Here is a 23889-nt window from a genome sequence, read left to right as displayed (position 1 = left end):
CTGCTAAGTGGTTGGGAATCATTGATTTAGAGGAATACATTGATCATTTAAAAAGGGTTACTGTAATATCATATCATATCATATCAAACTCATTTTACAACATTACACTTGAAAATGAATGGCTGTACCCCCCTCTCGCCACAAGGTCAGCTGGGATCGGCCCCAGCTCTCCCTCAACCCTAATGAGGAAAAGCACTATAGAAAATGGATGGATAAGAGTTACACTTGGCCCCACTTGGCACCATCTGCATTACTGCCATCTGTCCATCTGGTGGTGCTGCTGTGCCTCTTTTTCCCAGCTGCATCCCAGCTGCACCTGTTGCCATGGCACCACAAAGAAACTAGTGTCTCTCCGGGCTCTTAGAGAGTCCAAGTGCGTCTGTGTGTCATAAGGGTCGTTGTTTACGTGTTCGCGTTATTTGAATTCGCGTCGCCGACAGTGCCACTCTTGCGGCTCTGAGATGACGGGACTGCTTTCTGTTTTCTCCTTTTTTCCCGTGCAGCCGCTGCAGACGAAACATGATGGTGAAGAAAAAGTTGAGGAAGACGGTGCTGTCTCCATTGACAAGGACAACGAAAGGTGATGAGTATTTCACTTTTAATGTAATGATTCACTAGTGCAGTGGTTATCAAACTCCCATCCGCAAGTTGTAGTTTGGCGGTCCGCAAAGTCATTTGCAATACGTTGTATCATTTATAAAAAGTGCATACTTATATACAGAGACAAACATGATGAGCCAGGTATTTCTCTCTACCTTTGCTTTGAGCCAATTAAAAGCTCTGATATGATTGTGACCTATCATCACATAAATCTGAAATCCTTGCATAAGTATTTTTATTTATGTATTTTGTTTCAACAAAATGTGTAGTTTTACAGGAAAAAAGTCCTATTTCTTTGGGGAAAAAAAAGGTGTATTTTTCTGAGAATTCAGTACAGGCGTCTTGGAATAAATTGTTTAAACTTACTCGTTAAAAATGACTTTCTCCCTCATTAAATTTTGACTTTAGTGTCAACATATTTAAACCTCATTGGAAAATGTTGACTTTATTCAAAATACCTTTTGGTCTTGTAAAGATTATTTCTTTCACTCTTTAAACTTTGACTTTAATATCATAATATTACGACTTTATCATAGAACATTCGACTCTTTTTTCATGTAAGATTAAAAATGTTTATCGTGACAAAATAGGTCTTTGTTCTTGTAAAGATTACGATATGTTTTTCATTATCATAACATTACAGGGTTTTTCTAAAAAAATAAAATAAAAAAATAAAAAGAGATGAATTTGTTATGGTAACATTCCCACGTTTTTCTAAAAAAAGGCAACTTTTTAATTGCTATGGTATTTAGGGGTAATGTTTATTTGGCGTTAGCAATAAGAAGGAGGCTTTGGAAAAAATTCTCCCTTGTATGGTGTTCCTGGACCCAAAATGATTGACAACCCCTGCATTAGTGTTATCAATAGGATGAGTTTAGTGAAGTCAACATTAACTTTGCTTTCAGAACTGTCCTGCACAGAGCCAATGAGAGGCTCAGTCGGGTGTTGGCCGACGTCCTGAAGACCACGGCGGCGGCAGAAGAAACAATGGGCCTTCACATGCAAAGTCTGCAGGTGGATGCTTCTTCCAGCACAGGGCTGCAGGCTGCACCGCCCTCTACACCGCATGTCGCAGGCACGTAACACTCATTTAACTACCAAAAGTTATAACGTCCGAATAGAGAGACACCTACTATACCTCTTGGAACTACATTGTCATAAACTGATTCTCAAGCTTTTTAGTTGAAGTACCACCGAAAAAAATCAGGACATGCATTAAGATACAGTAGTATAGTACTAAGCCCAAGTGTTCATCAAAAACAAGGCAGAGTTTTTTTTTCCTGAAAAGTATATTTAATATTGAAAGCACAGTTCGAACATTAACACCGTCCTTAAATATATGAAAATAAAAACTGTTTTAAATAATGATTCAATTCAAATTAATCCATGTATTGCAAATAATAATAATGATAATAATAATTGTACCTAAATACATTTAAAAAAAAAAAAAGCAGTTCTAAAAGATTAAATGCAAATGCATTGTACTTAAAATTTGAATACAACCGAACTGTACTTAACAGAAGTAGTGTACTAGCATAAAAAAAATTGTGTAACCCACTGTAACATAATGCAGTTTGAACATTTAATTCAGTGGCTCTTCGCAAACCACTAGAGGGAGCGCTTTGAGAATCACTGTGGAATAGATTTAGGGCACACCTGGCCATTTCATTCTAACAGTACTTGAACATACTTGACATTTGGCTGGTGTGAGTCCTCTGATGCGTACTCAGGTTCAGTGCACTTATGTAGAAATACAGGCAATAACTGGAAATAATACACAAATTAAAAAAAAAAAGCACGTTCAATTTACATGTCTTGTAATTAATACGATACCTCCTCGTGCCAGTTCATGAAAAGTCCTAGCGTACACAAGAGAAATAAACATATTGCTGCGAAATAATCCATAGGGTAAAAAAATTGTCCACGACACTCTCAATATGTTTCATAAAATTAATGTGATGGCCCCACTCACCACTTATTTATAATAACCGTCCACTTGCACAATAGAAATCAACTGAACGCACAATAGAAATCAATTGAATGACTTGAAATTATCCATGTCACAGTAGGTCCATCTGGCAAGAGTTCCCCAGACGACAGCCTTCTCCTGGGGGAGAACGAGGAGCATCTGATGGGCATCAGTGGTCGACTCCAGACAGCCCTGGAGAACATGCTGATGGTTATCACTGACACCACCAACCAGGTACGAAACAAAGGCTACTCGTTAAGTTTACTTTTTGGTGCTTTTCCACATACTATTTTTAAATACACAAAGCTGAGGCTATTGGTTTTCTCATTCTGGAGATGACTGCAGAATAGGATCTTTCAACAAAGTTGTCTGGAAAATGCCGCCTCATTCCCAGTGGTTGCCCATAGAAACGAGCTGTATTTACACAGAGCTTTTGTCCTATCGGCAGACAGCCTATCATAGTCCGGCTGGGTGGAAGCCCCCCGACCCCCCTGTCCCCATGTCGTGCACCCCCTGCGTGTAGCGTCGGCCCCTCTGAGTCGAGTTTAACTAGGCCATTGAGCTTGTTACTGTAAGTGAGTGCACGCTGCATCCTACCCCCGTGGCTGAAATTCATGCGTTATTCACGCTTGGATGCCGTTTGTCTTGGTGATCTAAAAATAGCTTGTAGTGACCTAAGTCCAAGCCGGGCATCACTGTTGTTTAGCATCTTCGTGCATTGCTTCCAGCAAAGCATTCGTTTGAATATTACATTTTTTTGTCTTTTTTAAAGTCAAATGTACATTTGCGTAGATTCTTCTTTTTTTTTTTTTTTTTTTTTTTGGCTCGCACACCCTGAACTTGTTTGTATGGGGTCAAGTACCAAGTGCATCTCTACGTGCTGTGGTTTTGAGGGTTCAACAACTTCATGAGAACTGCCGATATGCACAATAGAAATAAATAAAACGACTAGAAATAATCCAGAGGGTAAAAAAAAATCCACTGTATACTTATTTACGCATTGACAATTTACTTGTCAGGATTATTGACATCGCTCCTCTCGCCAGTTATTCATAATAATTGCCATGGTGCACAACAGCAATAAACAGAACGACAACAAATAATCCATAGTCTCTTTATGGATGGGCAAATGCGCCCTGGCAAAGTGCATGTCATGATTAATATGATTTCTTCACTCACCAGTTCTTAATGCTAACCATGATCTTGCACGATAGAAATAAACACAACTAGAAATTATCAGTAATAGTTCTGAAAAAAAACGCATGGGCACATGCTTGCTGGCAATGTACGTGTCACGATTAATGTGATTGCTCCGTTCGCCAGTTATTCATTCCAGACATTTTTCGACATTTGTGATAACCACTACCATGCACAATAGAAATAAACACAACTAGAAATAATCCATAGTCTTCCCAAAAAGACACAAGCACATTTGCTCTCCATTGTAATATCATGAATAATGCGATCGCTCCTCATGCCAGTTATTCAATGTCATCGCCACCTTGCACAATTAAAAAAAACAAAACAAAAGGGCTGCCATATACTGGTTCAAGCACGGGCACATGCATGCTGTCAAAGTGCATTAAATAACAAATAGAAATAATCCAGAGAGTCCAAAACAAAAAGTCCACGGACACATCCCAGTTAATAAAATCTAAATAAAAGTGCTGGGAAGAACTCACGCTGTATAAGAGCAGAGCATAAGGTGCACAATACAAAGGCAGTCATCAGGAAAAAGTCTTTTATTTATTTATTTATTTATTTTATTATTATTTTTTTCCTTCTTCTTTTTTTCTTTTCCCCCTACATGATTTTCCTGCCAGGGTGAAAGTGTTTTAAAAATGGCAATATGTCACATCAGGAGGTGACATGTCAGAACATTTAATTGACGTTGTCTGGGCTGACTGCGACTGCGTAAGGAGTGAATCCGGTTTGACGACTTTGTTGCTGGGAAGGTGTGTTTTGTGTGGGGGTTATTATTTGTGCGCACAGTAGTGTGATAGGGAGTGGTGTCAATCTGTGTGTGTGTGTGTGAGAGAGAGATCTATTTGCTCTTCTACCTGGATTGCCTGGTGGTGTTGAGAATAGAAGCCACACCTCCCTTGCCCTCACTGATTCCCTACCTCCCACCCTGGTTTTACTGAGCACAATTCCTCAGCCCGGTGATCAGTGCAGTCAATGAACCACTATGAGGGGAAAAAAGCTGTGGAAGTCTTGGATTTGAGCTCTTTTTTTTTATTCGTGTAACAGAGTAAGGAAACCTCGCCTCATAAGTGCTCCAGCCCCGGTGAGTAATATTTAGAGCGTGCATAGAGCCGAGCAGGAATAACGGGCAAACTGTGGAAGGACCTCTGTTATGTCATTTCACCCTCGCCTGAACTGAGCAATTAGAAAGACGGGGGGAGCCCCTCGGGAAAAGCATGTTGTTGCTACGGCGATATATCTTTGTTTGGTCATCTCTAGAGGGGGAAGACTAAGGGGATATGATCTGTGCTTTTCCACTGAAAAAAGAAGCTCAGTGGGAGCAGGGGGATAATTGAAGAGGACCCGTACTTCGGAGTATACGTACCTCCCCGTGGTTGTGTTCAGGAATGCCACTTAAGCAAAGAAATCAGGATGACGTGCTCCGTTTGGACTTTTCCTCTTCGCCGCTCATTGCGGTCGGACCTGTTTACCTGCTCAACCAGGCCACGAACGAGTTAACCGTTGCCGGGCAACCAACGGCAACATCAACTGCATTCCCGGTTCATGGCGAACCCTCTCCGGTGATCGGGGGAAAAAAAAGGCATCCTCGGCAGCCATGGATTCCCATCGCTCTTTCTGGAATTCCAGGACGCATGGCACCATGTGGGTGGAAGGGGAGGATCAGGACGTGTACGAGGTAGAATCTCGGATTCCCCTCCCGCGGCCTTTCCCCATCTACAGCACCTTGACGGAGAAGAACGCCGTCCTGGTGCAGACACAGATCTCGCACGTCAATCATAGCACCAATGGTCACCTGCTTAAAGTTATCTCCAGAATCTCTCTACCCACACCTCCCTATACAGTAAGTTTTCACCTCACGCATCACATGAGAAACGCTGATGAATATTTTACCCCCCTCCAGCTTCGTTTGTGCACGTGATGAATAAAATATCAGCTGAGGGCAGTGGTGGCAAGTACCTTCTGGACTGAAGTATATTATTCAGAGATCTGTACTTTTCTCGCAACTTTTTACTTTTACTCCCTACGTTTGAAAACTGGTATCTGTACATTCCCCTACTTACTTTGTCAAAATAGGCTTGTTACTTTTTCCAACCCTTTTGCGGATGATGACACAATGTAAAAAAGATAGTCAACCGCGGTTGAGACTTTCATTTGAGATCTTGGGGTCTTCTAAGGGCAGATAAAACAGGGACAGCAGCGAACTAGCGGAACATGAACCAAGGAGGATTAACGATGATGTCAACAAATTTGGAGAAGGAAAAATATTCTCCTGGCATGGCCTTATTTAAGACAATGTTTTGATGTCGTTGTCTAAAAGAATGTTGCGTTGTCTTGTGCCAGCCTAAAAAATGACCAGCTTCTAGTGTTCAAAGTTTGTCTAATCTGAAGAAAAAAAATACAAGGTGTATTTTTTCAGTTATAGGCTGATTTAGCATTTTTTTGTTCCTCAGTTCACCACGTTAGCAAAGCATTGTTTAGATAGCATAAGTCAAGCCAACACTAGCTAGCTCTTAAACAACAACATGCAACCTGTTCTGTGAATTTCTTCTTCTCGGTACAAACACTGTTAAGTTAATGTTTACATACAGGTATTATTTATAATTGACATTAAATATTCAGTTTTTCTGTTGTATGTATTCCAGAGTCTGTACTTTTTTTTTTTACTTAAGTACAATAATTTAATAAGTACGGTTGGTAGTTCTAAATGTTTTTTTTCACACAAATATCTATACCTCTTGGTGAGAGGATTGTGTAACTTCCACTCTGCAACGTCACTACTTCCTAGTTTGTATAAGACCTTTGCACTCCAGAGATATGCAAATCTGTTGAAAAGTAATCGTGGAATGGCAACGAAACACTTGACAACCTAACCTCATGGCTCATGAGTCGAGCCTTTGCTATAAATTGGAGAAATAATACTACGGGGCGGCATGGTGGACGACTGGTTAGCACATCTACAAAGAAGAAAGACTCGTCACAGAAGAAGAAATAGAAATTGTTTCACGGTACAATCACAGAGTCCGTGGCTTGGCCGAACTCTGGGTTGACCACACAAGAAAGGGTTTGTACATCATAAATATTGCACAGGTTTAACTGTTTTCAGCACCCAACCATTTTCTGAGCGATCGGGAAGGAAAAACCCCACACCACAGGATAATCGCTCCAGATAATCTTTCCGAGATATCCAACAACCAGGCCTCTGCTTACTTTCCTTACAAGGGAGGAAAAATGCTAAAATTCGTCCCAATTGTCCACACGTGTGTACTCCACTTTAGAAACACCTGCACAATCTAATGAGATCCAAGACCTGTATAAAAAATTGCACCGGTTTTGATTGACCCTCTCAGTGAAATAATGTATACGGTATGTTATTGCCGTGGTGTTGGAGCTGCACTTCATCATACTTACTCTTTTTATTTTATTATTTTTTTTGTGGTCACCCCTCAGTTGGAACATGCCCGCATCACCCAGACAGAACTCATGCGAGAGTCCTTCCGGCACAACCAGGAAATTAGCGAGCTCCTGCAGAAGCAGGAGGAGCTGCAGGAGCGCCTGGCTGAGGAGGCTCGGGCTCGCGAGCAGCTCGCCCTAGAGCTACACCGGGCTGAGGGTGAGCATCTTTAATTGTATCGGAAACACACACATACACAAAATGGCTGAAGTACAGTAAATAGGTAGGGACTAGGGGTCATTACACTGAGGGCCAGATACAGAAAAGTGGAAGGAAAAGGATGGACCACCTCAACTTGTTTGTGAAACATATGCTTAAGCCAATCTGATATAGCAAAGCATTTAAACAAACTTTTTTTAATGTATGCTTACTTACTGCAATGCCCTCGTATGTTGGAAAGGTCGCCGATACACTTTTCAGCCATTTATTGAACGCCAGGAGAACAGTAAAACACAAACACAATGAGCACATTCACGCATGTGCTGCTGTCAGCCACAGCTCACACCCAGACACTCCCGCACAGACTCGTCAACATCAGACCCCACCCCACCAGACCTCGACTCTTAAAGGCACGTATCCAATACACAGACACTACAATTCGTACAGCGTTTTCTATACATTTTATACTACAATTTCTTTGTGTGTTCAAATATGTTTACAAAGTCTTTAAAAGATTGTTTTAATAAGTTTGAATGTGTTCAAAGCATGTGGAAGGTGCAAAAATATTTAATAGGAAACGAACCATGAAGACAACATCAACAGTTTAAACAGTGTGAATTATTAGGCTGTACAAACACTACTAATGACAGTTGTTATTGCTTTAGTTACATCTGATGAGCCCTGGAGAGTTTGACAAAATGCTTGTAGTTGTGTTTACACTGTGTGAGTTAAAAAAAAAAAAACAACAACACATGAGGCTGAGCTGCACTGTTATTTTTTTTACAGTGTGCGTGTCCCTTTACATATTATGTTCTAATTCCTATCACCTCTCTTATAGAGGCAATTTTCAGGTGATTCTACCAGGAACTGTGGCTAAATGTTAACACAAGAACCCAAATGATTTTTAAGCAGGATCGCAGGCGCTGAGCTTAATAGCCCAAGATGAAGGGGTGGGGAATTGAGATGTTAGCTTGTTCTCTTGTAGTGAATATTTTACATTTTATAGTTTGTAAGTGACGTCACTGCTGCAAAACTTTAGAGGGGAAAATAACTCATATTGTCACTTCAGTGTGACAGAAACAACATTTTGCCATCTTGATGGGGTGGTGGGTTGTCAGCTAGATTGCCAGCCCATCCATGTCAGAGACAGCTGCTCCTTCGGGGCCCAACTGTTGCATTTGCTCGCACACGCACACCAAACAACAGCCAAGCTAACTTGCGTTCAAGTCTATTAAATAGAGCAACTTTTTTGGAAGCACACAGAGTAACGGTGAGATGTGTTTGCTATGCTTATCTTTCTTTTACTTGAACAGTATCGTTTTATACAGTTGCAGAAGTCTAATATGTGCTGCGATAAAACATTGTTTTATAGGTTAGGTAACCATATGGCAAACTCTTACGTTGAGCATGAACTGTGTTCCGAATGATTATTAATTAAGATTTCAATGAAGTTACCCCCAAATAAGTTGCAATTCGGAGAGCAAGCGTGTTGGTTCTGATGAAAGCAGTATTACAGAGAGCTTCTGTTGTGAAATTTGGGGGGCATGTTTGAACAAAAAAATCTTGAGAAATGTCCACCTGCTTAAGTTCAGGAGTTTCATTTAGACAAAAGTAGTCATTTGTTGTTATCTTGTGGAATCTAAAGGCAATTATAGTACAGTAAAAAGCTTTCGTGGCAGGGCTCTGTCCCTCTACCCCTCGAATAGTTGTTGCTCACCATATGAGACAGAGGCCTAGTGCTAAATTGTGAAACATTGTGTTGTGGAGGAGCATGTTGGCACATTAATAACCAAAGCAGGTAAAATTTGTGGAGTTTCTGACCATCTTCCTTCATGGTATAAAAAGAAACAAAAGCCATTCCTTCTGCAGTAAAATAATTCAAGAGATGCAAAACAACACACCGTACCAGACTGCAAAAAAACACAATTGATGCTGTAGTGGCTAAGCATACAAATAGGAGAAAAACCCATGGTGTAGCTCATTTTCTGACCTCAACCTGATTGCGAGCATGTGGAGCATTAATAACACCTCCGAGCGCTACACTAGATTCATGCAATGTGATGCATATTTTTTACAGAATAATTCCGGGAATGTACCCGACATCGGCTTTATATAGCTTCTATATTTCTCTGATGACTGCATTTCAATGGCAGTATAATATTGTCACTATGTCTTGACATGATGGGGAAAAGAGCCATGACATGACTGATGTGAATGGTGCATCCTGGAGAAGAACCCTCCTTAGGCAAACTCAACTCTATGTCCTGCTCAGGTGTCTCAAATAGGGCAAAGCCATGGCTATTTACTTATTTATAAACCCACTTAATCAACACAAGCAGCCATTATAAAGCCACTAAATACACCTTTATGACATTTAATCATTATTCTTGGAGAAAACCACTCTCTCAGCACCTATCCATGACCCCGAATGGCATCCCGGAGCAAAATGGTTGCTGACCTGTTATGAAGCCGTGGCGTTATGAAGCATTTCATTGTATTTGCAACCCGGTCCTGTTCTACATGTCGAGCAAAATGGGTCAGACATGCTCACTTGTGTGTTCCTCAATTATGCAGTGGGAATGCGTTTGTGCTTGCTGGTAACCTTGTTTTTTCTTTTTTTTCTTTTTTCTTTTGATTCTTTGGTGCGCCTCCGTACCCTAAAGAAGTCAAATTTTAAAAACACTTTTCTGTCTCGTCTCATGCAGGTCTGATTGACGGCTACACAGGTGAACGAGCTGCCCTGGAGGAGCAGTTACGTCAGAAGGAGGAGCTCCAGCTCAACCTGGAGCAGGAGCTGCAGGTAGATAATGATCCCCAATTTTGATTGATGTGGCCTTAAATGTATCAGGCTTTGCTGAAGGTAAACTAACTCATCGGTTTAAATATGTTTAAAGCGTGTGGGAGGGGTAAAACCTTTTTATATGGTCTCTCAACATTGCAGATTTTCACCTATTGCGGGAGAGACAGAAACGTATCCCCCACGATGAATGAGGGTTCATTGAATTGACTTTTTTTTTTTTTTTTTTTTTTTTTTTCAATGCAGGTTACAGGCAGTCGACTGCAAGAGCTGGAGCAGGAGCGGCTTCAAATGCAGGAGGAGCGTGAGCTGGTGTCCCGGCAACAAGACGCCATGCGAGAAAACGCTGGACCTCGTGAGCTTTGTACGTATCACAGAAGGCCTGTAACACGTCTTTGGACATCTTGAAAAGCGCTATAGTTTCATGATCATTAAGTCGTCATTTTGAAGGCTTTCCCACACTCAAGAATTCACCAAATTTTTAAGGTGTGTTCATCCAGGTGAAAAATGTTTGGAAAATTTTGCCTAAAGCCAGTTTCACTTGATAACTTGAAATTAGGTACTCAGGTCTATCATGAGTAGACCTAAAGTCTCAAGAAGCCATGTCTTAAAACGAGCAGGAAGTCGGCCATTTTGATTTGAAGTGGCCATTTTCCAGGGGTCCTTCACCAGCGAACCAGTCCTTGAGGTTTTGTCTGATTGCTACCAAATTGCTATCTTATATAATACACTAAATTGTGAAACATTGTAATATTCAACATTGGGTGGAGCATGGCTGCGAAGCTTGATGACTTGGCATAATGCAGTTCATTTTGTACCATAACCCCTCGTTATCAAAAAGGTATCCCGTGAGTACATTGTCTTTATAAGGGTGAGTATTCAACACATATCAGATCATGGGGCAATTTAAGAAACGCCTTCTTTTTATGGTATTGCTTTTTCATCCTGTGACAACAACTGAACAACCTCCTGAATTATGAAACACAAAAAGAAAGCTGCGCCATCACTTTTTTTCTACCACCTTTTCTTCCGAGATGTTCCCGTTGGTCACACAAAAGCAGAGCATGTTCAACTCCTGTGCTTTCTTATTCTCCTATAGGCCTAGTTGAAGCTGCAATGGTTGCAGCACCTGAAGCAGGTGTGTCCACTTTGAGCATGGCTCAGCCCCTCCTCCACTCTCTCTTTGTTCTTTTTAATTGTCTAACTGATGATACATCTGTAACCCTAATCCGGCAGCATCACCCAGAGGTGGGGGACTCGAGTCACATGATTTGACTCCAGTTAAGACTTAAATTGCCAATATTAGTTGGGAATTGCTTGCCAAACACTAATGAAAGACCCTTGACTTTGACTTTGTAATCATGAGACTCACCTTGACTTCGACTTGAACCACATGACTTGACAAATCTTGCCTGTTTACAGAGGCCACCTCATTAAGTATCATGGAGGGCGCTCCGAAGAGGATTACATTTAGATTCAAGGATTATGTTTTTGATTAAATCTGGAAAAGGAGAATGGCAACATAACAGACACAACGGCTACAATATCTAACTTCATCAGTCATTGTAAAACTCACAAAGACTTGTAAACTACATTAGCTTCACAATTTAGCGTAACGATAGCTGGTCAAACATTAACAAAGGTTTATGTCTGTAATGCATTTAATTGAGATGGCAATAAAGTAATAGACAAAAAGGAAACTGGTTTGGGACCATTACAAAACTGTGATTGTGAACATGTTAGTAAAGCTAACTAATGCAAGTACAGATACTGAGTGCAAAATGGTTAAAGTGTTTCTATGACTGAGCAAGATTGTATGACTTGATTTATGACTTAATCAACCCAACTAATGACTTGACTCGACTTTCTTGAAATTTAGTGGGGACTCAACTTGCTTGATTATTATTTTTTCCCACAGTAACATGGCACTTGCTTGAAACTTGAAAGTTAAGACTCACTTATGACTGGCATATATGTGACAAACTCCCACCTATGGCATCACCCGGCAAGGCCTGTGCTTGCTTTTGGGCTCACAATCACTAACCTTTGCTTCAACTGTTTGCTTTTCACTAATCTTGTCCTGCATTTTTTAGCATCTTGGATTGAATGTTAGCCCTCGAATTAGCATGATGGAATGAAAGCAGAACGTCAGTTGTCTGTATTTTGTATTATTGATTATCTTATTTGTGGGAGTGTGATGATTGCAACCCTCATCCCCTCTCCCCCTGTCAATGCTTCCTGGGCATGGATTTTGCAATGTTATGGTCTGTCACTCACACACTTGTCGCATCTTGTCACTGCTAATCCTGCAGGGGATCTTTTGATCCTGGGTGAACCAATGGGGGTTGTTCCTTGGTGGTAGCAGAACGGTTGGTTGGGGCGGGGGTGGGGGCGTGATCATCTTGGAAAACTGAATGGAATGGTGGAAGAGTCTGAGGATAACCACAACAGCTAGAGTATGTGGTATGGCTACAAATATAACAAATTTTCCCTGTTCCGGAATATTAAAAGATAATTCCCATATTATGTATGCCTAAGTAAAAGGTTGCTACCTTAAGGCCATTTTAGCCAATCAGAAGCCTGAAGAAAGTCACATGCAGAAACATACAGTATAAGAGTCTCAGTCAGCCATCGAAAGTCACCTTATTTGGAAATACAGTATTGCATAACATCCCGTCACAAGGCTTGAAACAGCTCAGACTCTTCGGTAGGCTCAGCATCCCATTCATATTGAATCGCTTCTCCAACAACAAAAAAGAATGTCCAGGCAGTAATACCGCCGTGCCCATTCAGATCTGTTGGAAGAGACGGAGAAGCTGATGAAGGAGAAGGTGGAGGTGCAGCGCCAGGCAGAGAAGGAGAGCGCCGACCTGCTGAAACAGATGAAGAACCTGGAGGCGGAGCTAGAGGAGCAAGTCAACCGAGTGATTGAGCTGGAGACCGCCCGCAAGGTGGAGACCGGGGACCTCCAGCAGCAGATCCAGGCTCTGGAGAAGCAGCTGGACAAGAACAGACGGTTCCTTGACGTAAGCTACAAACACCGGGGCAAAATATTCACACTCACTACTTGAGTAGAAGCACAGATACTTGTACAATACGTGTACAAAAACAAAACAAAACAAAAGCAGAAGTACTGATTAAACTCCTACTAAAGTAAAAGTGCACACCAATTTTTGTAATTATAAAAAGTAAAAATGAATTTTTACTATCAGTTATACAGCATCTTTTTTAACTTTAAAACTTAGCATTATCGTTTAGGGCTGTTTTTCTTCAGCTGCAACTGTTGTCTTAGACAAGATGGAAGGAATTATGAAAGTTCAAAATACCAATCAGTGTTAGCACACAGCCTTCAGGCCTCTGCTAGAAAGGTAAAAAAAAATCTCAGGAATATTCTGATAGAACATCTGAACATTTGGGATTAGTCAGAGGCACTGATGTGTTGAAATCAACACTTGTGTGTTGATTTCCAATTTAACAAGGGTTTGAATGTGATTATTAATTGTGAACACTGCCACATCTCCAGTTGTAAGAGGGTGTGCACACTTGAACAAACACATTATCTGTTTGTTTTTACTTCCCCTCTCAAAGAGTTTTTATAATCGAGTTGTACATGTTCTAGGTCACATTAATGGTGGAACATTTTTTGAAATCACATCTTGGTCTCATTTTTTTATATCACAGAAATCTGTCATTTGAACGGGGCTGTGTCAACTTTTTATATCCACTGTAGTACAGTACTTACCACTGACAAAGACGTTTATATTGAAGCATCTTATTCATGAGGGGAAAACTCACTTTTTCTTGTTTCTAGGAGCAAGCCGTGGACCGGGAGCACGAGCGCGACGTCTTCCAACACGAGATCCACGTCTTGGAGCAGCAGCTAAAGAACCAACAGAAACTTCCCAGTGGCTCGGAGCAAAGAAGCCGACAGGTAGCACAAGAAGGGAGGGAGCTCTATTTTGCATATACGACACTCTGCCGCGCCACAATAGAGGTGATAGATTTACTAGTGGTTCCTTGAACGTGACACCAAAGTTGTTGACCTGGACGAAAAGTGTCAGACTGCGATCAATGCTTTTTGCTTGTCACATTGTAGCCATTAATAGAGCCATTGGGAAACTGAAATACAGGAAACCTCCCCTCCTCAGGGGGGATTTACTTGAATTCCTTTAGTGAATTGTGCAAATATTTTTAGTAATTGAATGTATATCGCCGTTCACCTACTGTGGCACCACCACATTGAAGATTTTCTTGTGGAATGTATCTTCTTGTCTATTGCGGAAATCTGCAGTTTATAATCTTGAGATACATTTTTAAGTGTGTTACAATACGTTGGAGTGTGTTTAAAGCATCTGAGAGGGGCAATGTTGTTTAAAAAAAGTGTTTATATGCTCTCTCTGTAGACTTTTTACTGTACTTCCTAATTGCTATGTTAATATTAGCTAGGGCTTTGGTGGCATCTTTTAGCACTTTAGGGAGAGATAGAAAGAGTGCAAAAATCATGAAGGGGTGAGTTCTTCCGCAAAAAGCTGAGTATAGGTTCCACAGGAAAAAAACGCAAATAGGTAAAATCGTGAATAGCGCGAAGTGCAAATAGACCGGTGTGCACTGTACTCCGCTGTCGCTTTAATTAAAATTCTGTTTGGTGTAAGGTTAGCCATGCAAAAGTTTTATTGGTCTTAATTTGTTTGAAGCCTCAAATGTAAGTCAGGAGACAGGCTGTTGGGGAGAAAAAAACATGGGTAAGGTTTAGTGTGACCTGCACACAGGGATTTGTCAGATTTGGGAACAGAGGAAAAGGGAGATCATTGCCAGATAGGGAAACCTAACACTTTGGGAGTAACAGCGACATTGTGGGAATTCACGAATGACACTGAATGGTAAGAACTGAAGACCTAAAGGCCACTGTATTCAATTGCAATCTACTTACATGTGAAACAAAGGAAAAGGCAAGAAGAAAAAATGAATTACTGTATACTTCCTCCATGTGTTCACTGAGACCTTCCTATTAAGGTTGTGTTATGTAAGTTGACTTTTTGATTGCTTGTGTACAAATAGTTGGGTCTCTGGAGTGCCTGCCCACTCATTACATGTGAAGTTAAAAGAAGTAAATCTTTGGTGAAGTGCCGATTTCCAAAAATGTGTCTGTTAGTGAGTTGTTCTATTTCCATAAGGCCCTCACAAAGTTTCACAGGCACAGAGCCGCTACACTAATTGATACTTCTAATTCAACAGCCTGGTTATGAAGTGCTGCCACCACAAATGAAAATCCAAATCATGCATTTTACTTTTGTTTATGGAGACTCTCTTTTCTTTTCAGACTCATGGCTGTTTGAGTACAAATTGCCACAAGCCTTGGGTCGTCATGGTAGCGAAAGACATACTTGGCATTAGCCCAGTAGTACAGGGGAGCAGTCGCTCATTTGCATGTGACAGAACATCCCCCTCAAAACCAAATGTGTTCTATATTTCTTGATCCTCGCACACATTGCTGGTGCAGCTGTTACTTTAACTACATTGAACTCTGGATCATCACGCGTCACCTTTTAACAAGTTAGTTAATGTGTAACAGTTATTAGCATGCGTTTGAGCGCCGTAACCGCCGGTAAAACACATTCAAGTGTAACTTGGGCAAATGTAATGATTGTAATGTTGCGCCTTACTGAAATGGAGTTTACTTCCTTAACCAATTTTAATGCTGTATCTTATTTTGTGGTTTTGATGATAAGCTCCATGCAAATGCTCTTGAGTTCCAGTCGCTCTGTCTTCTAGTCCTCTGCATTTCTTTACAAGTCAAGTAGTAATAGTAGTTTTGTTTTAAACTCTATATAGGGCTTGCATGGAACAGTTAAGCATCTTTTCTCACATTATTTGTGCTTCCAGGTCACAGGCTGAGAGCCCGGTGATGCCAACCTACCATTTTCTTAATGTCCAGAGCCACATTCATTTTATTATTGATACCTCAAATTGCCTCTTCTTTTCTCCCTTGGCTTACTTCTCTCCTTTTTTTGCATTGGCGCGCTCTGCTCCTTCACGCTACTCCCGCCTTCTCTCTCCCTGGTCTTTGCAGGTGGACGGAGTGTTCTTAAAGGTACTGCTTCTAGTCGCTACATGTGTCCCCCAATCCACTGGAGAGCGTTTCGTGCAGGGGTGGGCAAAGTATAGCCCACACCATTCTTTAAACAGGTCACCGAGCATTTACGTTATAATGAGTCCTGTAATAATTGTTGCATTAAGTTAGCCACTTTTTGCTAAAATTGGAGAATTTAAAAGTATTTGTTAATTTAATTTTTAAAAATTATAGCTCAACAAATAATTAATTGAAGTAATCAAACAATATAAGTAAAATAAGCTATTTAATATCTACATTTAACACTTCCTATTTATTGTGTAAAGATAAAATAATCATAATTAAAATATAAATAATACAATTAAAATGATCCATTTTAAAATTAATCTATTTTAATTACATATTTTATTTTTTTCATTTACATTATCAGGATTGTTGTATAATTTGTTGTTAATTTAGACATAATAATGTATTTATTTTTGTATTTTATTCATTTAGCCCATTAAATAATTGGTTAAATTGTTTATTGTTCATTAAAAAAATATTAGTAAAATAAACCATGGAAACAATTTTCATTTTATTGAATTGTAAATTAGGAATTTGTAATGTTGAAATAATAAATTAATTACAATTGTTAATTACAATACAATTACAAATTCTAATTATTTTACTATGAAAATATTTTCTATATTTAGAAGATTATTATTTTTTATTTTTTTATTTATTTAGATTTTTTATTTTTTTATTTTTATTTTTTATTTATTTTTTTTCTATATAATTTACACTATCAAGAGTCCTGTAATAGTATTTGGTGATAATTTCCCCCCTAAAACTGGTTAATTAAAATTTATTGTTTTTTTATTCATCTCATCTTAATTTGTGTAAGTAAAGAAATTTAAAAATAAAAATATAAGCATTTTGCATCTACATGTAAATAACTAATTTAATGAACAATTTTTTGTAATTAAATTATTAATAATATTTTTATTATAATGAGGTCTTTTACCTACACATTTTAAAAGCTTTTTTTTTTTTTTTTTTTTTAACCATACTATGAAAGTCCATTTTAAAAATGAAATGTGGCCCTCAAGAACAAAAGTTTGCCCACCCCTGCTGTAGTGCATCCAATATTCCCAGCCCCTCCCTTAGTTTCCTGTAGATATGTGCATTTTTGGGTTGTCTTCCCATTGAACCCCCCTTTGCATTTCTTCCTTCTCCTCCTCCAGGTGGATCCTGCGAGCCCCCCTCCCCTATTTAATGATACTGTGTAGTTTGTCACCCTTGAATGAAAGCTCTCTCTCCCTCCTGCACTTTTCTCCCACCCTCCCCTCCCTCCTTTCTCAGGTGGATCATCTGACCTCCAAGCTAGCTGTGAATGTGTCGGCTACACTGTGTAGCAATTGGTAATCATAAGTGAGTCTATTCAAAGCCTCTTCCTCTCTCTTTTCCTCTTTGCACTAACCAGGTGGAGCTGCTGAGCTCCCAGTTGAAGGAGAAGGCGGACTGGTGCAGCGAGCTGCTGCTGGGCTCCGAGCAGCTGCGTCGCGACCTAGCAGATCGTGACCAGGAGATTGACAAGCTGGAGAGCCGCATCCGTGAGCTGGAGCAGGCCCTGCTGGCCAGCGCAGAGTCCCTGGAGAAGGTTAGGAAAACGAGAGGGTGGGGGTGTGCAAGAGCGATGCGTTATATGGCTGGCGCGTGCGTGAGAGCGTGGAGATGAGGGGACGACTTTAAGAGGAGATTTACGAGGAGGGAGGGGCTGCACAGAGCCAGAGAACAATACAGTACAGATCACTGTGTTTATGTTCACATAAATGAACCAGAACTGGATGCAATGCGGTCAGCATGGTGTTATAGTGGTTAGTACACCGGCCTCAAGAGGTTCCGACAGGAAAACAGCTAGCCTCAAAACACAGGTGTCCTAAAACTAGGGGGATTACAGTATTCATTTTTGTACATGCAGTCTTCATGCACTTTGAACAAGAGTAGTTGCATTTAAAAATATGAGAGGCATGTTTTCAAAGGCTATTTTTGAACATTCTCTTCATTGTTCTGAATTTGTATAAAAGTTGTGATGTTGTGAGAATAAAGTTGAATTTAAAGTTTAAAAAAATGTAAAGTTGAATTGAGTTTGGTTTAATAATATAATATTGATAAAGTTGTAATATTATGATATTAAAGTTTAACAAGGGAAGAGAGTCATATTTTCACGTGATTTTCAAAAATGCAACTTTATTCTCATAATGTTACCGCTTTTGTTCTTAAAGACACCTTTATGCTTTACAAAATAGCACTATATTCTCGTCTTTTGTTGGGGAAAAAAAAAAATCCTTTTATGAATGCAAGGATGTCAGATGTATGTGAATATATGTCAGAATCGCATCAGAGCTTTTAATTGGCTCAAAGCTAAGATAGGGACGGTTCATTAATTTATTATGTTATTTAGTTATATTGGTGCGCCAGTCTCCACATCTAAAATAGGTATGCACTTTATTATTTTGTTTTATTTTAGGGTGTACCTTATCTCTCAAAGCCAGCTGGTATAGTTTCTAGCTCACTTGCGACCCCGATGAGGACAAGCGCTATAAAAAATGGATGAACTTGGCCTTGGGTTTGAAGGTTAGAATCCCGCTGAAAAATGTGGTTGTTGTGGACATGCCAATCCTCTCTCTCTGACACTTGTAGAATAAACAAACTCCAAAAATATGGGTGATGGAAATTTTAATTGCAGGTTAATGAATATTATCCATCCATTCTCTGAGCCGCTTATCCTCACAGGGGTCGCGGGCGCACTGGAGCCTATCCCAGCTATCATCGGGCAGGAGGCGGGGTACACCCCGAACTGGTGGCCAGCCAATCTAATGAATATTAAAATAGTGAAAATCTATTTCAGTGGATTTGTTTTGTATGCATTTTGTTACTTGTAAAAGGACGAACAAAAGACGTGTCATGCATCCGTCACGGAGACGACACACTCCACACTGGAGGCTCAGTTGCAGACCGAAAGAGAAGCGTTGGAGCGGAAAGAGAAGGAGGTAGCGTTCCCTTTTGTTCTTCTCGCTCAGGATCAGATCGGTATCTGTCATCTTAAGGTCTGGCGTGTTTTCCTTCCAGATCTCTCACCTGGAGGAGCAGCTGGAGCAGTTCCGGGAGGAGCTGGAGAACAAGAGCGAGGAGGTGCAGCAGCTTCACATGCAGCTGGAGATCCAGCGCAAGGAGATCAGCACCCAGCAGCAGTTCCTGGAAACCAGAGAGAGCATGCTCCAGGTAACCTGCGAACACCCAGAAAGATGACGTGTTCTTGTTTATTTTACATTTTGCAAACTACCATATTTCATCAAATAGTGGCCATCCCTCTAATATACACGATACCCCAAATAGTCTGTTAAATACCCCCGTCTTTTTCACACAGGGTAAGGTTAGAACTTCATAGAGGCTCATCGTCACATGCAGATTTATTTTTTCTTTTTATTTTTCATCTATTTTGCTATTGTCATTTTTTGAAAATGTCTAACAAGCACATTACAGTCGACTACTGAGCCCATATGTTTCAAAATGTGGAGTTGTTCCGCAGTTCTCTGCGCAGCATTAAGATGATCCCCTATTATGCGCAGACGCCATCCAGGTGGACATGAACACGTTAACTGCTGAGCCTATCTGAACTCTGTTGCTAACCAAAACTGTAGCACCTACAGAAGCGTGTAAACCATCGGTTCTTAAACTTTAGGGTTTCTGGGACCATTTACATGGTAGAACATTGTTCATGGACCCCCTCATTATCCTAACCCCAGATAAACATAACCAATGTGTGTACCTCTAAATGCCATAGGATTTAAAAAGTTCCCCATTTACAAAAAATGAAATAAACGTCCCGCTGGCCACTATTTGCGTGACTGTGGTACTCGTGCAAAATGCAAATCAGAAACTACCTAAGTATTTTCAGAGGATGTTAGATTAGCATGTAGCTAATTCCCTCTTTATATAACACATGGTTGGTTGCATAATACCTTTTGGATACACTACTGATTCCCAACCAAAATGTGCTGTGGGAAATTATCCAATAATTCTCATTAATTACTACAAATTATGTATCTAATGTAATATAATCTGTACAATCGATGTTCATCTATCTATGCCATCGACAAATAATGACAGGTAGAACAATTAAATGCTCCTCCGCTAGATATCAGAAGCTTCAAATAATCTGTGTTTCCACATGTTGCCATTCACACAATAGAATAATAGCTTTGTGTTCAACTATCCAGGAGCAGATACAGTAAGTAAAATTAGTGAGTAAATTGCGAAGAGATAATCATTTGGAAAGTATACTGTGCAGTGAGCCTGACAACACTTTTACTCTGAAAAATAAACGGCTTACAAATGATTTGGTTACGGAAAAAATTCACCAGAAGTATGCGTGAATATGCACATGTGGCAAAGACTCCCTGTGACTTCTGATAACAACCCAGGCTAAACTTCGCTCCTCCCTGACATAAAGGGATCTATCTTTCAGTCGAGATGTATCAATACTTCTTTGACATCAATTATTATGTCCCTTTTAGCCAGGGCTTTTACACCATCTTGTGGGCTCTCAAGGTTGGGAAACACTTAAATAGACTAGAAAACTGACCTGTTCCCATGTCTGCCAGATCTCATCCATCGCAGGGCCATTTTAACCTAAAGCATTTAGTCGTCGGCCCGACTCTGGACTTTTTTTTTTTTTTTTTTGTCGTGGCATGTCCATTCCATCACATTATAATCTCTTGACTCTTGAAGGTGATGGAGGAGAAGGACAGGGCAATAGCACTTCTTAATGAACAGAACACTAAGCTCCAGCACATGGAGAAAACGTCTGGCAACAAGGTAACAAGCCATGTGTATGCACGCACGGAATAAAATGTAACAATCTATTCAGTGTGTGCATAGCTTCATGGTCGTCATGTGTGGTGTTTTCATTTTTGGTGGCATCCATTTTGGTGTTGTTTGTCTTGGTAAGTAAATCCATGTGCTCGTTTTGTGGTGGCTCATTAAAACTTTTGACGTTCTGTGTGAAAAATCTCGACTAAAGTCTCATCCAGGGATGTGCTCAAGGGCCACATTTGATGTTTTAAGCAAATGGGACAGGTTATTCGTAGATGAGGTAAAAAGTAAAATATGAGCATTATTTTATTTGAGCAATAAAATTATTCAAATTTTTTAATTTTATTGTTTATTATAAATGTAATGTTAATTAACCAATTATATAATAAAATAAATAATCAGTCAATGGTAGATACAGTTTTTATTTTACTAATATTATTTTGTTTTATTATTTACAATAAATCAATTAACACATTTTTCATTGAGATAAATAAATTATAAGTACATAAAAAATACATTCTACTCCGCATATTTTACTGAAAAAAAACCCAATTATTTTTCTTCTCACTGTTTTTCCATTTTAATTATAGTAATTAACATTTTTTTTCAATTTTAAAAATGTCTTTGTAATTTTTTATTTTTTTTACAATAAATAAATCCACCAATTCTTTCATGAGGTAAATGAACAAATACATTTTAATTAACTAATTTTAGGGGGACAAAATTGCTAAAACATGTAAGATATATAAAATTATATATTTTAATAATAAAATCATCATTTTAATAGTATTTATGATTTTAATTATAAATAATTTACCAATTATTTAATAAAGTACACTAAGTTAATGCACACGTAAACATTTTCATTTCACTAACACTATTTTGACATTCAAAATAAACCAAAAGACATATTATTTAATAAGATTGATTTTTAAAAAAGAATAAATACCTTTTAGTTATAATTAATTAATTTAAGGAAAAATCTGGCTAAATTAATGCAACAAATGTTACAGGACTTATAATGTAAGTACTCAGAGGGTATATGGCCCCCTGGTCATACTATGCCCTGCCCTGGTCTAATCTAAATTGAGTTTAAAATACGTTGTTGTACAGCAGAGACTCAAAGGTTTATTCCAGAGGAGGTGGGAGCATTTATTTGGTGTTATGTGTTAATGCTTTTGGTCATCATTCCAGGGAATAGATGAGCGGGATGCGCTGATAAATGACCTAGAGTCGCAGGTGGAGTGCCTGCGCAGTGAGCAGGAACGTCTCAAGCGGAAGAGCGAGGAGGAGGTTGAGCAGTTGAACGCCGTCATCGAGAAACTCCAGCAGGAGCTGGTCCACATGGAACGCAAGGAGGACAGTGAGCCTCGCGCGGTTAAGGAGTACGAATTTGACGAGATGAAGCAGAGGATGGACCTGGTCTCCGGAGAGTTCCGCGCCCTCAAAGTGGAGCACGGCGAGTTGCTAGAAACGCACCGGCGTTTGAAGGAACGCGGCGAGAACTCTGAGGACCTCGTGGAGACCCTGAGGCAGAAAACTGCTGGCCTTGTGGTGGCGCAGGCACAAATGCAAGCTCTGGAGAAGAGCGCCGCGTCCAGCATAGCTGAACTCAGTCTACGCATCCGGGAGCTGGAGGACTCGGCAGGCGAGAAAGACGCCGAGCTGAGCCGCTGTCGAAATTACGCCGATGAGCTCCAGTGGAAAGTGTCCACCCTGGAGGAGCATTTAAGAGAGAAGGTGGCCGCGGCGTTGGTCAGCCAGGCCACCCTGGATGCTCTTCAACACCAGGCCTCCAAAGACCATTCGGGTGACAAGGTGGGCCACCTGAGCCAGAAGATTGGCGAACTGGAGGCCAGTTTAAGTTGCATCGAGAAGAACCACAAACTCCGTAAGCAGCTCCTCTCCCACTCGAAGGAGGAGATGGTGCAGTACGAGAGGAGGGTGGCAGCGCTCTTGGATCTGCTGAGACAGATGATGACCGGGAAGATTCCCAGAATGTCGGCAGCTCTGAAGGTAAAAGAGTTTAGAATGGGGTGATCAACCTTTTTTTGTTATAATGCTCAGTGGATTGCTAAAAGGGCTGGGTTAGAGAAGAGCAGAGGGCCATACTTTGCCCACTGCTGGTTTAGAACCTAGACTTAAGTTCATGGCAAGTTGAACAAACCCTCTGACTCTTTGAACCAGGCCTCAGACGGCGACCAAGAACCTGCGTTGGAGCTTCAACAGGCCCGAGATGAAGCCTTGGCCGCCAAAAAGCAGCTGGACCACCACATAGAGCAATGCGGCCATCTCCAGGAAGAACTCAAAGTAAGCAGTTTTGAGGTCCAAACCTTTTTATGAGGACATCTTTTGATACTTTTCTTTGTCTGTCTCTCAGGACAAAACCGAAACAATAGAAAGACTTAAGATGCAGCTTGAGAAGGTATACTTCATCTCTCTGGTCATGTTTTTATACCATTGTTGTAAAGGTAGCAGGCTGCTAATTATTCTGTGTCCCCCCTCAGGTATCTTCTGGAGGAGATGAGGAGACACATGCAATGCGAGGAGAGTTGACCAAAACCCAGATGGAGGCGGCACTAGCCAAAGAGGAGCTTAATGGCTGCAAGGAGAACTTGGAGAAGCTGCAGGAGCTGCTCCAGGTATTGATCAAGCAGTTACTATCAAAGATGTAACTTTTGTGTACAATATTTCACATGATTTCTTTTTTTTCTTCCCCAAAAGGAGCGGGAACTGACCATTGCTCAACTTAAGGGAGATCGTTTACAAGTAAGTAC

General features: G+C 40.3%; 1 protein-coding gene across 1 annotated transcript in view; it reads left to right on the top strand.

Annotated features, from left to right (window-relative positions):
- The window catches only part of akap9 (A kinase (PRKA) anchor protein 9), a 56091-nt gene that overhangs the window by 21675 nt on the left and 10527 nt on the right, over positions 1-23889 (top strand). Inside the window, 18 exon segments of the mRNA XM_061665718.1 lie at positions 504-580; positions 1506-1675; positions 2670-2803; positions 7223-7385; positions 10091-10185; positions 10429-10546; positions 11282-11320; positions 12976-13208; positions 13994-14113; positions 17718-17894; positions 19183-19287; positions 19367-19519; positions 21029-21115; positions 22307-23128; positions 23300-23422; positions 23493-23537; positions 23620-23754; positions 23837-23881. Of these exon segments, the coding sequence (XP_061521702.1) occupies positions 504-580; positions 1506-1675; positions 2670-2803; positions 7223-7385; positions 10091-10185; positions 10429-10546; positions 11282-11320; positions 12976-13208; positions 13994-14113; positions 17718-17894; positions 19183-19287; positions 19367-19519; positions 21029-21115; positions 22307-23128; positions 23300-23422; positions 23493-23537; positions 23620-23754; positions 23837-23881 (2841 nt within the window).

This window comes from Phycodurus eques, chromosome 20 (assembly GCF_024500275.1).
Source record: "Phycodurus eques isolate BA_2022a chromosome 20, UOR_Pequ_1.1, whole genome shotgun sequence".
NCBI lineage: Eukaryota > Metazoa > Chordata > Actinopteri > Syngnathiformes > Syngnathidae > Phycodurus > Phycodurus eques.
Note: the sequence above shows the minus strand (reverse complement) of the source record. Positions and strands in the feature narration are given on the sequence as shown.